Consider the following 17,202-nt stretch of genomic DNA (forward strand, 5'->3'; position numbering starts at 1 on the left):
AAGAACATATTACACAAAATATTATCTCAGTGACAAAGACAAGGACCTAGGAATCATGAAATTGAAAAATTAAGGTTAGATTCAATTTTTAATCTATTTTCATCTATTTAATGCTATTACATGATACCAAGTACTCTGTTTTCATGGCTTTCTTCTGAATTCGGTATTACAGTTGGACAGTGCATTTCTGTTCAGTACTTTTTCTTCCACTGTTCAATCCTTTTTATTTATTTTTACTTATTTTGCCAATTAAACAAATCTTTTGAAAAAAGGATTCATTTTCTCAGAACACTTACCATCCCAGCCTCATATTTTTGCAGATATTATTAAATTTATTTTCATTAACCACTCAGAGCCAAGGGCCCTGTTATCACCTTGTAGAGATGCAGCTGTGAGACACTGAGATTACAAAAATCTTATCTTGAATAATAAACTGTGAGAGATTTTAGAGACCTTAACTTCCCAGTGTGCAGAGAATTACAAAACACAAAGCACGACCAGTATTACTTTATTTGTATTGAGGGTTCAGCACCTCTATGAATCTTGAGTCTGAAAAAACTTCATTAATCTAATCCATGACTATACTACTGGCAAGACTAGAGTCCAGTTTTCCAAACCAGCATTTTTCTGTCTGACCTTGTCACTTTCTGTAACCTTCGCTTGGTACCTTCACATCTTTCAACACCTGAAACATGTAAAGCAAGTGTTTTGCAGGCACCTCTTCTTGACAGAAAACAATCCAAGAATATTCACAAATGTTACAGTGACTTTAACATATTGAATGAGATAGGAATCCTGGAAGGAAAAAAATAAAAGACCATGTGGTTTTGCAATTACAGTCTGTCTCCTAATGCATTAGTATGAGAGGACTGAATAGGGAGCAAATAAGCAGCATGATCTCTCTTTTGCTCTAACTTCTTGATTGCTCTCATACAATAATAATATTCCTTTCCCGTACTTCATACACAGTAAAGTACTTCCTCTACTTTTTTCACACAGGCCTCTAATGGAAGGACAAGAGATTCCATCACCAATTATGATCATGTTCCATCAGCAAGGTGATAACTCCAGGCTCTCCTGGACTCTGCTACTGCCAGCAAAGGTGTGGCTGATCTTGGCAGCAAAGGCTCAGGCAGGGTAAGTCCCTGGAGGTACAGCTAGCATGACACAGGTATTGGACACTCTGTACAGCAGATTGGTAGACTGTAGTTGTCAATCTAAATAAGGAGCTTATTAATCTTCCGGTTTTTGTATATTCCTCCACCCAACGAGTGTTGTTCTTCACTCTATAAATGACTGATGACTGATGATTTCACTTAAGAGCCAAAATGCCAAGGACCATACCTCAGGACTGGGACCATAACATCTATTATGCCCACATGGCCAACTAAATTAGGGCTACCCCAGCCAGCTCAAGCTGGATAGATGAGCTGAGCACCAACCCGTGGCGCACATCTCTTTCACTTTGAAAGTGACCGGCAAATACCAGCAGGCCAAGGTCAGGTGAAAACGACTGCAAAACCCTGCTATCTCCCCTTTTGAGCAAACAGCTCTGAACGAGCATGTCGATTTTCGGCACTGGCGCCGTCGTTCTGGTTATGCACCACTCAGGCGAAGCGAAGCGGAGCTCACTGTTACTTGTGGTGGGACGCCGTACAACCCTTCGGTTCAGGAAGGTGTTTCCCTGGCCAGCGACCAAGTGGCGCGGGGTGAGGGGCGTTCTCCGGGCACTGCCCCCGCTCCGCCCCCGCCCGCCCCGCTGGCCCCGCCTCCCCGCTCCGAGGCCGCTTCCTGCGCGCCGCCCCGCCCCGCCCCGCCCCGCTCCGGACGTGCGCGGCGCGGCCATGGCGGCTGTGGACATCCGAGGTAGGCCTGGGGCTCGGGCGGCGCTCGGGGCTCGCTCCCCGCGGTTTCGGGGCTCTGCCCGCCGGCCTGGGCTCAGCTCCGCCCGCGGGGCAGAGCCCTCCGCGGGGCGGCCGCTGGAGGGGGTCGCTGTGGTGGTGTGACGGTCTTTGGAGGCTGGAACGGCCGGGCAGTAAAGCTGCCCAAAAAGCAGCTTTCTTGGATGTGCGGCAGGCTGCGAGCATGTGCTCAGGGCCGCCTGGGAAAACAAGCTTCCTTCTGGTAGACTCTGCCTTTTCAGGGGGCATAAAGAGGTCCTGCAATGAGATGGCGACGTAAGGGAGCAGCTAAAAAAGAGAGTTCCCTCTCTGAAGTGTGGGGAAAACTGGGAAGCCCTGGCGTGTGTGCAGGACTTGCACAGGACCTGAGCAGTGAGTAGGGCTGGTAATCTTAAGAGCACTTCAGGTGGATGTGGTGAGGCAGGCCACCGTGTTAGGAAAGCCGGAAAGAAAGCTGAAGTTTTGGGTGTGGAGGTGTGGAGTCAGGAATATGATTTTGAAGAAGTGATATTTGACTAAAGTGTTAAAGAATATTTATGTTGTAAACAAAATAAAAGTTAAATTGTTGTGAAGAATTTGAGCTTTCAGAGAAGTGGGGTTCAGAGTCCACAGGAAAGGAAGTTTTTTTTTTGTCCATAAGAGTGTCTGGATGGAATAACATCAGAAGCCTGTGTGGTGGAGTCTCAGAGAATGAACAAGAGCAGGTATTTAGGGAAATCTCATGAAGCGTCTGGTTTGATAATGCCCCAGATGTTTTCTCCTTTTTTATCTTCAAATTTTTAATGATTATGTGTAGTCCTGTGTGTTTTGCTGACTGCCTTCTTTGAGATTTCACAAAGGAACTAGGTAGACAATTAATGGAGGAGTGCTGTATTAAGTTATTAGCTGCTGTGAGAACCTTCTGCCTTACTCCAGCTAATTTAAGCTCCCTCCAAGTCTTTTATCTAATATAGTTCAATATATTAAGTAGATATCTTACAGCCACCTCCACCACCCCCTTCTTCCTGGGCCTAACTTCACTCTGAAATTCTCTAACTTCTCTCCTTCAAGCAGGAAAGGTGAACAGGGAATGGGGTTGTGATCAGTTCATGCATGTTGACATTGCCACTCTGTCCTCCTCACCAGGAGGACTCTTGACAGTCTTCACTGCTCCATGGTGGGATCCCTCCCACAGGAGACAATCCTCCATTAATTTCTCCAATGCTGTTGTTCCTAAACGGGCTTTTTCACCTGGTAGAAGAAGCCCATCTACACAACAGAGTTGAGGTATCTGATTTACTGCTCTTAAATCCTGTACCAGCCTATAGGTCTGAGAACAAGGCTTCTTTACGATATTAAGTTCATATTGATACTCTGAGCATCAATCAGTACTGTGTCCAGGATGTTCTTTTCAGGTTCTTTTGAGGTCTGGTTCATTGGTAAGCAGATTTGAGCTTTCCATGCCTTTTTCTTTGAGATGCATAGCTATACACAGTTCTCAGAAAAAGTTACTTGAGCATTCAGCTTGCATGGTAAGTCTTGTCCTGACAATGGAAGGGGACATTTGGCATATAGAATCTCATGAGTCAATTTAGTATGTCCAATTGGGACAGTCCATGAGCTGTAAGAATGGCCATAAAACCCTTTTTTTCCATTGCCCCAGCAATCTGTATTGTAACTTTACTAAGCAGGACCTTGCCTCTGTTTATTACTGAATGTGTGGCTCTGCTCTTGATCAGAAGTCTGTTGTTCCATTTTCTGGTTGTACTGGAGCTATGAGGTCTGCCAGGAATGCCTTGATGTTTTCCACCAGTCCCCTCCTCTCATTGTCAGAAATAATGTTTACATCTAATTGTCCCTTCCTGCCTGCCAAGAGTACATTGATTCAGGCCAGAGGGTGGGAGCCCTTTCAGACCCCAGTGCCCCCTGCCTATTGCTCTCCTTTCGCCTTCTTTAGTACCATTCTCTTCTTCTTCACTGTAAACAGGTATTGAATATAGCTTGCATAACTCCCCCAGTTAGGGTATTAGTCAACATGATAATTTCCAAAAGCTGATACATTCCAGTAAAGCAGATTTAAGCCTAGCTACTTTGATTAAGTATTTAAAAAATGAATGGGACTCAGGTAGGGGTGAAGCTGATAATAATATTCCCTGAATTTGGGGAACAGAAAGCTTAGAAATTAAGGTAGAGTGTTGGATGATCAATGGGTCTACCTATGAAAAACCATCCCAGATTTCTCTGCATGACACATCAAAACTAGTAATGAAAAATCCAGAATTTTGCAGCTCTGAAGAATTGTGTAATTTTACTGTGGATCCCTTTGGGCCTACCATCATGTGGGACTATCATTTAAATTCAAAATAGATATTGCTGAAACTACAACAACTGCATTTTCACCAATCCAAGAGTATTAAAATATTTTATCTCCACAAATTTTTGAAATCAGGCCATGTCTGATCTAAAGTACAGGTCATCAAGAAATTTTGTTTAATCCATCTTGGTGTCTGAAATTGGCAGAAGTAATAATGCCGATCAATATTCAGCACTTAAACCAGCCTGCTCACAATTTTTAAGTACCTTCTGTGCAGGATGGTTAACTTGCTTACACAGGCAATCCCTCACTTTTCCAAAATTACCAAGATTTCTGCAGCACCCAGAGCTGGGTCAGGATGGATAAGTGCCCATTGTCACAGTGAGCATGGCCTCTGACCTGCCTTACCCTCTGGGCCAGCTTTGAGGCTACTTTGCCAGGTGAACGTGGCCTGGCAGCTCTGCAGGGCCTGGCAGCTCGTGAGGCTACTTGGCCTGGTTTGTATTGCACTTGGCATTGGGAGAAATGTGAACAAAGTGCTCCAGCATGGGTCTCCCAGAGCGTCACAAGTCCTGCCAGCAAACCTGCTCCAGCTTGGCCTGCTCTGTCCAAGGGACCAGAGGTCCTGTCAGGAGCCTGCACCAGCGTGGCTTCCCATGAAGGTCGCATCCTCCCTCGGGCATCCACCTGCTCCAGTGGGGGGTGCTCCAGGGGCTGCAGCTGCATCTCTGCTCTGATGCCGGCAGTTTCTACACAGACACAAACGGGACGGGGCTACCGGGGTCAGCGTCGTGAGCTATTTATTTTCAGCATCAGTCTCATTACAGGGTCATGGCAATGAAGAGATGCTAACAGCTCACTGGTCAGGCAGCAGGCCAAAGAAACTTAATGTTACAACATACCATAAATGTGTCTCAGCCAATTACATAGAGTAAAAGCATACTAACAGTAGTTCTGTCCAATCACCTTAAGCACACGTAGCTTTGGTTAAAACAATAGTGGCCTATTCTCAAACACAATGGCTCGTTTGTAAGAGACAACGAATGAAGCTCTATTTATAAGCATAACCTTCTAGATATATACTAAATAAACTTGTTGCAACTTAGAAAGCCAAACTACACAGCCTTATGTTCTATTTCTCACGTCTTCTCTACAGCTTAGATACCTTTTTCTGCTGTGTTAGCACTTCACAATTCCTGCTGCATCTGAGGCCTGTCTTTTTCACCACCTTCCCAAAACCCTCTGGTTTTTATAGATTCCCACATGCTCCACTGAGGGGGACAGCCACCTTATGGTCTGTGCTTGTCTCTATAGGACATGGAGGAGCTTCCAGCAGCTTTTCACTGAAGCCACTTCTGTAACTCTCCCTACCAAACCTGGTCAGGCAAACTCAGTACCCTGTCAACCTACTTTACTGTTCCTCTTGCTTTGTCAGAGCATAGTGCTGGGCTACCTAGCCAATAAGGCCAGGTTCAGCACATTGTGTGAGTTACTCTTCTTTTTTGCCATGGATTGCTGGCTTATCTTCCAAATTGTCTTGAAAATCATGACAGATTTGCAGTATTGTCACAAGCACTTTACTTTTGTATCTGTGATGCAAATTCCACAAGAAATGCTTTGCACAAGATGTCCTATTTTTGAAAGGAACAGGGAAGGAGGAACACCATCCTTTCTTATACCCAAAATAAACAGTACACCCTTCAGTATGACAGGTTTGTGGTTTGTTTCATTCTTCCTCTCCTCTTCCCAAGAATAGTTAAGAGAACAATCTTTCAACTTACAAAGGCAATTATAAATACTGGCACTAAGCAGCTGTGGATAATTGAGTATTAGAGTCCAACTTTATATTCCATTTTACAATACATTTATTAGTCTACATACTGCATGATAGCTATATATATATATATATATATATATATATATATGTGTGTATCTAAAGCTCGCCTGACAATCCTCTAAGAAATGCAGGTATTGTTAATCATACAAACAAAGAAAGTTTGTATTTGAAGTATAATGTGAGAGCTTATTATGAGAAAAATGCAAGTGCTTAAGATTTTAAGATTTTTTGAAAGGTGAGCTCTTTTGGATTTGAATGGCATTTGGAATAAACAGCATTACCATGACTTGGGTGCTTAATAATGGATCTTAGTGCTGTGTTTCTGAGATTTCCTTTTCTGTAGTGAGGAGAGAGAATAGTCTGTGTGAAATAACTTAAATGCCTCTAGACTTCTCAATCCCTTTCCCTGCCTTGCATGAAACAGTTGGGCTAAAAATTCTGACATTAGTAAGGAAAAATGGTTTGCATGTAGCTATTTCTGTTGCATTTTCCCTGGTTTGCTAAGCAGGTGGTGTTGCTTTATAACGCTTCCTCAGAGAAGCTGCTAGTAGTGTATGAGCTGACATTTTTGAAAGCGATCTTATGATCCTTGAGCATGCTGAATTGTCACAGAAGTAAAATATTCTCATTGGAATAATAACTGGGAGTTCAGAGTATGCATATAATGTGTGAACTTTAGGGAGTGAATCCTGTGAGGAGGGAATTTGAGATCTTCAGTCAGTTTTCAGTGATTTCTCATCACTTAGGGGTTTTTTTAATCTAAACAATGCACGTCTCTTCTTACTTTATTGTGTCTAGGAAATTCTGTTTGCTGCTGCTGTGATTTAATATCAGTGAATTTCAGGGTTTTTTCCAAGGTTCCTCCTGGATCTCCACTGTTAGCAAATTTGTTGCCTGTGGAACTGGTTGTTGACACTGGTTTCTTTGATGTGCCTGAAGAACATTTTGCTGCAGCGTGATAACAAAATGCAGGGACTTTAATTCATATTTTCCTAAATCTGTAAGAATTTAACTGGCCTATTATGCCTTGTAGCTTATAAAGTATGTTCATTTAAAAAGCTTGCTTTTTTAATATAATTGTTAGTGTTCAATAGTTTGATATACCTGTAATATCCACTGAGTTATGGAACAAGGAATTTTCTGTAGGCAATTGGCAGATTAATTTAATAGTCGGGAGTAGAATCTCTTGTTCAAGGTTACTGGGAAGCATCTGCCCAAAGATAGCATCTTTGTGTTTGCTGTTGTTTTTTTGGGTTGTGTTGGGGTTTTTTTGTTTTGTTTGTTTTTTGTATACTGCTAAGAAACCTGCAGAAGGTTAAAGGTTATCAATTATTATTTGAACTCTATGAAATACTTCTTTCTTTTTAACCAGTGTGTTTGTGTTCCATCTCCTTTCTCTGCTGTAATTGTTAACTGCTTTTACTCTTGGATGTATTTGTAGTGGTTTTGACTGCTTTGATACTCAAATGTAGATTTATTTTCCCAGATAATCTGTTGGGGATTTCCTGGGTTGACAGCTCCTGGATTCCAATATTAAACAATGGGAGCGTGTTGGACTATTTCTCAGAGCGAAGTAACCCTTTCTATGACCGAACATGTAACAATGAAGTCGTCAAAATGCAGCGGATGACCCTGGACCATTTGAAGTAGGTTGTTATTTGCATCTGGTTGATGTGCAGTATCCCTTGTCCCTCCATTCAGAGGCTTTGGTGACTGAATGAAAGCATGCTGGAAAGCTCATTCTGTTCTGTTTTTAGTCCCACCACTTTCCAGCAAGGCCAGCTTTTTCTGTATTTGGATGTTTTCTACTTCTTCTTATGCCGTCTCAAGGAGGTGTTGAGCTTGAAGGATTCTGTGTATCTTTTGAGATTCCAGTAAATCATCCTTTAGATATTTCTCTGACATAGAAAAGCTGTCTTCTCTCATCCTTCCTGCTCAACAGCACCTGAGTAGTGTAATGTAGTTAAATGTTTTTTCTGCGGTGAATAGAGTTTATGTTAGGGAATATTTTGAGTTCATAAATAGTTTGTGTTTCCATATACTGCTGGCTGTGTGCCATAATTAGTACATAATTCCTCCAAAGAGCTGGCTTTTTAGTACAGATAACAAGAGTAGTGAGTGTTGTAAATAAACTGGTCACATATGGTTGTGTATTGAGATTGCATGTGCAAGTTAACTTTCTTTTCAGTTCCCCATCTGCTATGCTGAGCACAAGCGAGTTGTTTGAGAACTATTTAAAGACTCCACAATATGATAGGGAGTTTGCAATCAGAGCTAGAAGTCCGTTGGTAAAGTCACTTGTGCTCAGTGTGATTGCAGAGAGGCCTTTACATCAGACACACAGATGGTCACATCACACACCAGTTCTTTGTTGCTGTATTTAAATGACATCTCCATGATGATAGATTGTTAACTTTCTTGCTATTTATCTGTTGCTAATATATTCTACTTCTGTTGTGTCAGGTTGTTTGTCTATGCATCTAGGGTTTGATAGCTCAGGAAAATCCTTTGCCTTTATTTACATTAATGTAATGTATGGTATTGTATTATATTATTATGTGTATATATATGTATATACATATATATATAATTATATATGTATTAATATATTATTATTATATTATTATATTATTATATTGTGTAATGTATAACGTATTATATTATAATGTAATGTAATATATTTATAATATACATATGCACATTATAAAGGGCTTTCAAAGCATCAGAACTTTGTTGGTTTGTTGCCCGGCCCTTTAGTCACTCTTCATGTCCTACAGATTTTACTTGGAGGAAAAGGCTTACTCTGGTTGTTTCTTTCTCAGCCAGATGGTTGGAGTGGAGTACATCCTTCTCCATGCTCAAGAGCCCATTCTCTTCATTATCCGAAAGCAGCAAAGGCAATCTCCAACACAAGGTACCGTCACTCACTTCTTGCCCCTGTTGAGAAGCCAAATCAGTCAGTTGTTTTTATCAGTTCCTAAACTGTGTCTAAGCATTTCTGCTTCCTCTTTTCTCTCTTAATCTCCACTCTAACTGGGAGGGTATGAGGCTTTGTGGTGGAGAGATCCTTTCTGCAGCAGTTCCCTGCAGTGTCCCAGCAGCAGGGAGTGCCATCTTGTGGGGAAATGGGAACAGCGAATGAGAGAGTGCTGCCCTGTGCTACATTTTCCTACTGGAAATTGCTAATAGCATTCATTCCATTTATCTGTTAGGCCATGCAAGAGTGTCCATATCTTGTTGTGATGGAGTCCTGTGGTAACAGCACCATTCCTTCCTACAGTGTCATTTTCCAGCTTTTAAATCAAACACCTTACCTTTTTTTCCCCATCTGCATGCAACTGGCTTTGTTATTCCTTTTTAACCTTGAGTTTGTTTGTGTATGTGTGATTAATCAAACATGTAGCCATATTTCAATAGTTATTGGATTATCTTATCTGTTTACTACATCTTCATATAACATAATTTAGGTTATTTCAGAGTAAGCTTTGTTGGAAAGAAAGGCAGGGTTAGTGCTAATTATTTCTTCTTTTTGTTAGGGGTTTAGGTTCTGTATATGCATTTTGGTCTTTACAGGGCTTTGTCTTGTCTTGTAATGTTTCTTATTTGCTTATATCAGATAATAGTCTGTTTACATTGCAGTTCCAAATTGAGAAAACATTATGATTGATTCTTTAGTATGTTGTTTTATTTCTTTATTAGAGATTTTCAACATAGCTTCTAAAAGTGAGTAGAGAATTATTATACAGCCCTTAATTTCTGGCTTTGACACCTTTCAGATTGAGACTGGAGTTGGAGCTACCCACAGTATGTGTGTTTAGACTTGTGCTGTAAGGCAGATGTATGTTTGGTGGAACTTAACTGTTTTCCCACTGTGACTGTAAAGTTTGTGCTGGGTACCTTAACTGAGTTGCATAGTTCCCTAGCTGAGATGTTACCGTGAGTTTTATTTCATCAGGGTACAAAAATGAGTGTATTTGAGACATGGGAATGGGGATGTTAAACTGAGAATTATAGAGTTCATAGCTAGTGTAGAATACTCAAATACAACTGATGCAGGCTTATCTCATAACTTCTGTGTGTTTTTAAAACAGATGTATTTATATTTGAAATTCTTAAAGACTGTTTGAAGTGATATTAGAAAAATCTTTAGATGAATGATTAGGGAGAGTTGCCTGTCTAGGAGAGTAGGCCCTGGTACAGAGCTGTAAGACAATAAAACTGCAGTTCTCTGTCTTGCTCCATTTGTAAAGAAGTGCTAAGCATCCTTCTTTTTTCAAGGAGAAGTGAGTACTGGTTGTAATATGCACCCAGCTGTCTGGGACTGCTAATTTAAGTAGGTGTCCATGCTTCATAAAATGCCAGTACTGGATGAATTGATGGAGGAACCAGAACACATGTGCACAGGTAACGTCCTTAGGAATGTGAAGCTGGGAGCATTGCTGTGGTTTCTCAATTGAACAACGTTTGGCAGAGTTACAGAGCCAACTGTAATGTTCCTCTGCACTGCAGCTCTAATGAACAAAAATTTTTGATTGGTCAGTAGAAGTTCCAAATCTGATTTAGCAAATGCCTTTGGAAGGTAGTCTTTTTTGGCAGAATGTTACTAATTTAGAAAAGCATGCTCTGTGTGTGCTTCACTCCACTGGGTCTGGGAAATCTAGCTGAGAGGATTGTAGAAGTTAGAGAAAACTGAGTCCAGAACAATGATATCTTACATTGTAGTGGGCTTCTATTGGTTGCCAAGGCTAGTGGAATTACTTCCAGAGCAGTTCACTTGACTAGTAGTAGCTCTAGTATACTCTGAAAACCCCAGTCTGTGAAGCAGATCATTTGCTTGCAATAGGACAGGACTTTACAGCACATGCTGTAAAGCAGACATTGGTTTTTTTCTCCCCTTATCAGTCTGTGCCTAAGGTGCAAATAAAGCACCTTGAAGGAAAAGGTTAACAAGAGAAAATTTTGTGATAAGAGAAATATTGCAATTTCTCAGTTGCTGCTACGACTGAAATTCAGCAACAAATACACAGTCTTCGGCCAGAGCTTGAAATTGATTCCACATTTTTCTTCTTTTCCTTCCCACAGTTATGCCATTGGCTGACTACTACATTATTGCTGGAGTGATTTATCAAGCACCTGACTTGGGATCTGTCATTAACTCCAGAGTTGTAAGTGTTCTGTGCATTTGATGCATACTGGTTTATATCAGTTTTTACTTTTGGTTCTCCCCCAGGCTGTTTAAATATCTCCTTCACTATTCTGAGGAAAGTTTTAAGTTACTGTACCCTTACATGTAGTAAGGGTGCAGTAACTTAAAACAAACACCACTGGTTAATATTGTGTGCATCCCACATGAAAATGCAAGTTCTTGTGAGAGTGCAGTATTGCCCAGAGACTAGGATACATTGTTTAAGGAGGAGGGATCAGAATAAGCAAAGCTACAAAATTGGCAGAACAGCATGAAGTTTGAATAATCAAAATTTTAAAATTATTTGACGTATGTATGAAATAGTAAATAAATACATAATCAGTGAAGATTGCTTTGGATAGTTAATGTTAAGCTAATATTATATTTATTTTTAAATGAGGCTTGTGTCTTTAATTGATGTGGTATTTCTTCTTATATTGGATGCTCAAGTTTATTTTGATTCCTTCTGTTCTTGTAAATTATTGGTTTTTTGCAAATTTTTCTCTGTCAGTTTAAAAAGGCACTCCAGAAGAGCCTTGTGAGAACCTGTTAAAGAAATTACATTCTCAGTCCGAAACTAGATATTCCAAGTTCCCTTCCCAGAACAAAAATGAATATAGAGTGTTAATTTTAAAATACCTATATTCAAAAATTTACATTGTGTTTTCTCCTTGAGTTGTGAACTCAGTGCCTTACATTCTTGTTCTGAAAGCTCACTGCAGTGCATGGAATTCAGTCTGCTTTTGAAGAAGCTATGTCCTACTGTCGCTATCACCCATCCAAGGGCTACTGGTGGCATTTCAAAGACGAGGAAGAACGAGGTATGATTGCTAGTTTCTCCTGCATACTTTGGGAGAGGAAAGGAATGTAGGGAAAAGCTTGAGGCAATGCACAGTGATGGTGGACAAGTGAGATGAAGTTTCTGAAGGGTAAGTTAGGTCACTCTACCAGGTGAAAGGAATTTTGCCCTTCTGTGCTGGTGGGAATGAACATGGACGCATAGGTGGGAGATGAAAATAATGATCTGTGTGTCAACAAAGTGGGCAACTCTTGAACCCACTGGGGACCAAAACACATTTTCAGAAGCAAACCAATTTGTCAGGAGGTAGGAATCATCCTTAATCTGTCTTCCACCAAAAAAAAACAACCTATGACAGTAAGAAAATGGAGGAAAAGTTCAGAGGAGAGACAAATACCAACTTGTCATACCACAAAGAGCTGCTAAGAGAAAATAAATTTTAATACATCTTTCTCTGATATTTCTGTGACTTGCAGAGAAAACTAAACCAAAAGCCAAGAAGAAAGAAGAACCAAGCTCTATTTTCCAAAGACAACGAGTAGATGCTTTGCTCTTAGACCTAAGACAAAAGTTTCCACCCAGATTTGTCCAGGTATGACACTCAAAAGCCACAGTTTTACTGTAACTTAGAACTTAAAAGACAGTCACATAGGTATTTAAACAGGGGAAACTGAATGGGAATTTTGTGTATTTCTGCAATAGTAACATGGATTAGACCACAAACTTGACATGGAAGGCTCATAATAGTGTGTAGGATCTCCATTTGTAATCACTGGAGTCATTAAGGCCTTGGCAAAACTATGAGAGTGAATTTTATTATACACCTTCCTTATCTGATCTCAGAGGGTCTGTTCTCAGCTATCTGATGTTGCTGATGCTTCCAGTTTCCTCCTTTGTGAACTCAATCAAGCCCCATTGCAGTATTTTTAGTTACTCCATTGTTCTAGAGACTCATTAGTTAGCATGGAAATTCTTGGCATTCTGTGAAGTTGTTGTGGTTACCTCTGATTGTCTTTGGTAGCCATTTGTTCCACCAAGTCTTCTGCTTGGGAGCAAAGGAAATTGTGTTTACAGCATCTCGCAAAAGTGCTCCTCAGCCAGTCCTGGGAAAGACTGGCTAACTGCATATTTTTTTCTTTAATGTTTTTCAGTTGTCAGAGGAAAAACTGGATGTTATACAATATTAACTGGATTTTGTTTAAAGTGTATATAGGGACCCATTCTACCCTCATTTCTTTAATATAAGAGTGCAAAATGCTTTTGATTTTAATTAATTCCTAAATTACTGGCAGGAAGTGTTGAGAATTACAACTTTGGTTCCACTGATGTGTTGGTTTTTTTTCTTCCCTCACAGCAAAAGCCTGGAGAAAAGCCTGTCCCAGGTAAAACTGTAATATTTTCACAAGACTTAAAAAATAGACTCTGTATGCAGTATCTTTCAGTTGCCATGTAAGCTCTTGCTGTTGCTGCTGTGAGGTGGTTTGGAATTCTGGCATTACCAAATTGTGCAAAGTAATGGATAAGAGTAGAGACTTTGAGTTGATCATAGGCGACCTCAAAACAGAAAATGCATGAATTGTATCACTTCAATCTCTTCCACCTTTTAACTGATATAAGTATGAATTTATTCTCTGCTTATCATTCTTACACCTTTGAAATGAATGTTGCCCTTGTGGCATTAACAATATTTTCTAAATACTCTGGAAGAGTGTTTTAGGAATGAAAATCAGAGGTTTAACTTTCTTTTCCTGTTACATCTTTAGTGGATCAAATCAAGAAGGAGCCAGAACCAGTCCCTGAAGCTGTCAAGACAGAGGAAAAAGAGACTGTAAAGAATGCTCAGAGTGCTGGTGCTAAAGGACCACCTGAAAAACGAATGAGACTCCAGTGAAGGGAAAATCTATTGCACATCTGGATTTGTCAGAACCTGGAAAACATAGGATTCTTGCTCTCTTTTCTTTGTATTTAAGCTCTTCCACTGAGACTGATAATTCAGGGACTGAGATCCCTGTAACAGCTTTTTCTGTAGAAACCTCTCATGCAAATGTTAACGTCAGGATGTGAGATGCCTCAAAGGAGGCAGTCATCATCTTATTTTGAATGTTGACTTCTGAGAATGGGTTTTACATGGACATGTTCAGCAGCCTCCTGAAGACTTTACAAACTCCTGCATCCTTTGTGTCTAGGTTTCCTATGTGAAAAGAAAAAAAACCTTTTATATATAAAAAGGAATTGGAATTCTTGGCAAATAAAATTCCTGGCTGCTGGAATGCTTTCCTTAAATGTATACCTTTTTAGTAGCAAAATATATCATATGTGCTGGCAGCTGCTTTTTTTTTTTTCTTCTTTCCTACTTGGACATTGGAATGTATTGTCTTCTATTCTGAGGAAGAAAAGTTAATTCACCCACTACAAATTGCTGTGCCTCTAGTGTGCTTGGGATAAAGATAGAAGATTTGCTAACTGGACCCTCAAATCCTTGTAGTTAGATGTCAGAAGGGTCTCAGTTTCTAGATATTCTTGGACAAGGATTTTACTTAATGGTTAAGCTGATAGTTTATTATAGAAGTTAGTGTTTTGGGAGAGAGATTTATGGTGTAAAACAGGCTAAGATATTTTGATGTTGCACACTCAGTGAAGCTGTTTATATTTCTGATTTTCCACTGTAACTCAAATATATCAGTCACGTCTCTTCCTCTGTGCTCCTGGCACTTCCTTGTTCCTTTATTGGGCATGTGCCTTTCAGACTTGGGGAAATGGGACAGTGGAAAAGAAACATCACTGATACGTGTACACTTATTTAAGCATATTGCTTACATAAACCTTTTTTTTTTCCTCAGAAAAATTAGAAATCATCTGTTGAAAAGAAATTACTATTAGTTTGGTTTTGGTTTTTCACTGAAGTAATGGAGTGAACCTTGAAATAGTTTGCTTTCTTTCCACAACTGTCACCTGTTTTCAGTAAGTAAACTGTAGTTAGCAAGAAAAAGGTTTGTACACAGCAACCAAAATGTAGATAGGCAGAAAGACTAAAGTGTGCTTAGATAGCTGTGTCAAATTTATCTTCAGGTTACAAGACACTCTTTTTCAGTAGCTTAGCTCTCCAGTCAGATCTGTTTATTACTGAATGTTAGAAAGACCTGTCAGGTCTGCTTGTTACTGAATGACAGAAAGATCCATGTGAGTTTTGTCATATAATCCAAAGCTGAAATGTTAAAAGATGCAGATATGCCAATAGCTGTTCTCAGTTGATGCAGATACGGATCTGAAATTCATATATTCATGTACTTGAGTGTGTATTAGGTTTATTTCACACCTGGATCATGTTTGAACAGCCATTTCTCAAAATGTTGATAAAAGTAGATAAGAAAATAGTGTGACTATCAGATCAAGTGAAAATATAGAAAGCAGTTACTCTGGGATGCTCAAAACCAGACAAGGTGGTGTGAATATACTTAGAACAAAAGGGGTTTCATTCTTTCTTGTATTATAGAAATTCCTCTGAAAGCAAGTAGTAGAAGAAGCACAAAAGCCATTCCCTCATCCACCCCCATCAAGGAGATGCAGGATTTCCAGAAATAAGACATGAATGGTGAGGCACCTCAGTGGTCCTTGCTGTTGATGGCCAGAAAAAAGTCCTTGGAAATGGCCATTAAATGAGCTGAGAACCTCTATGTATTTTGGGAAAAGTTAGCAAGACAGATGACAGACTGCACTTAATGAAGATCTAGGGTATTTGGCTTCAGTTGTGTGGGGTTTTTTTGTGTTTTTCTTTGGTTTTTGTTTTGTTTTGTTTTTTGGTTGGGTTTTTTTGTTTTGTTTTGTTTGTTTTGTTTTTTAATGGAGAAAATTATCTATTCATGCACCAAGGAAATATTTAACACTACTAGCAGAAGAAAGCTTGCTTATTGGTGAAGGCACATAAAGCTGTGGCAAAAAATGCATGCTGCAATATAGTATGAGCAAAATATTCTATCGGTCACTGGACTTCACCTGAAATAAAGTGTGTTGTGCAAGTCAATGTCTGAAAAGGAATTTCCCTGAAGTAGAAGGGTTTGATTAAGGGCTGTAAAATGAGTAGGACAGAGTTTCTCCTATGATGGCCCCGGGAAGACAAATATTAAGTATTTATAAAACTGAGTAGTGAAACAAATAGGAAAGTAGAGGACTCTTGTTCCGTCTTGTAGTACAAGAAGAGAGGGACATGTAAATGAAAGTGAATGGGAGTTATATGTGGACTGAACCATTATACTCCATGCTCAGAATTTGAGCTGATCAGAGATAAGGGTGGAACATGAAGAGGCAGACTGTCCTCACATTTATATCAGCAGCATTTCTGTCTTCTGTAGAAATGCCTGGTGTTGGCTGGTGTCAAAGGGCATTAAAAGGGATGGATTCCTGGTCTGATCCCGTCTGAGTTAAAGTGCCAGCATCTAAGCTATTGAGAGGATTGCAGATGGCTTCCATTCATGAAACAAGCATTTGAATGGGATAAACCTTTTCCAGGGGAACAATCTTTCCCTAAGCAAACTACATTTTAAAACAGTAAGAGATGTTACCAGTGTGTTGATTTCCTAGTAGCTGTCCAGTGCTGAAGGTTTGCTGTATGAGGAACTGAAAGATCTGATCCTGTTACTCGCTGACCAGATATTCAACAATAATTTCATCACTTAAGTGAGCTGAGATATTAATTTACTGAAGTAACATTATGTCAGATATTACTGTTGAAATGTTAAGCAGATTCTTGTTGTCAGTAATGTTTTTCAGTGCATGAGAATCTCAACCTTTTCTCTCTTGGTATAGAGTCTGACTCTGAAGTCCAAAGTCCTTCCAAAGGACGTTCAGTATTTCTAGCTTGTAGATGAAAGGGAAAGAAGCAAGCACTTCTGAAATCTGTTTGTGCGTCACTTTCTTCTGTATAAAGGAGAGATTTAGATGAACAAGAGAACTATCTCTACTTTTTGCTCTTAGTTAATAACCATTTAGACTTCAAAAGGGCTTTTCTTTGCCTAAATCATGGAGTAGCAGGAGCTGAAAATTACGTGGAACTCTAGCAGAAACAATTCTCCTCAGAGCTTGAAAGTACATATAAATGTTTGCATACCCATAAACAGCTACACATATTTGTATGTACACGTGTGTATGTGTACAAGTGCATGCAAAAATCCAGCCAGATTGTAGGAGAGG

The 17,202-nt window shown here is 39.9% G+C and overlaps 1 protein-coding gene across 1 annotated transcript; it reads left to right on the top strand.

Annotated features, from left to right (window-relative positions):
- Nucleotides 1-1,806: 1,806 nt before the first annotated feature.
- On the top strand, nucleotides 1,807-16,036 carry MED6 (mediator complex subunit 6). Its single transcript, XM_036384518.1, has 8 exons — nucleotides 1,807-1,866; nucleotides 7,518-7,677; nucleotides 8,854-8,945; nucleotides 11,114-11,196; nucleotides 11,929-12,037; nucleotides 12,492-12,607; nucleotides 13,370-13,397; nucleotides 13,779-16,036. Exons 1-8 carry the CDS (start codon nucleotides 1,845-1,847, stop codon nucleotides 13,904-13,906), a joined length of 738 nt encoding a protein of 245 aa, XP_036240411.1. The 5' UTR covers nucleotides 1,807-1,844; the 3' UTR covers nucleotides 13,907-16,036.
- The last annotated feature ends 1,166 nt before the right edge of the window (nucleotides 16,037-17,202 follow it).

Source organism: Molothrus ater, chromosome 6, assembly GCF_012460135.2.
Source record: "Molothrus ater isolate BHLD 08-10-18 breed brown headed cowbird chromosome 6, BPBGC_Mater_1.1, whole genome shotgun sequence".
Taxonomy (NCBI): Eukaryota; Metazoa; Chordata; class Aves; order Passeriformes; family Icteridae; genus Molothrus; species Molothrus ater.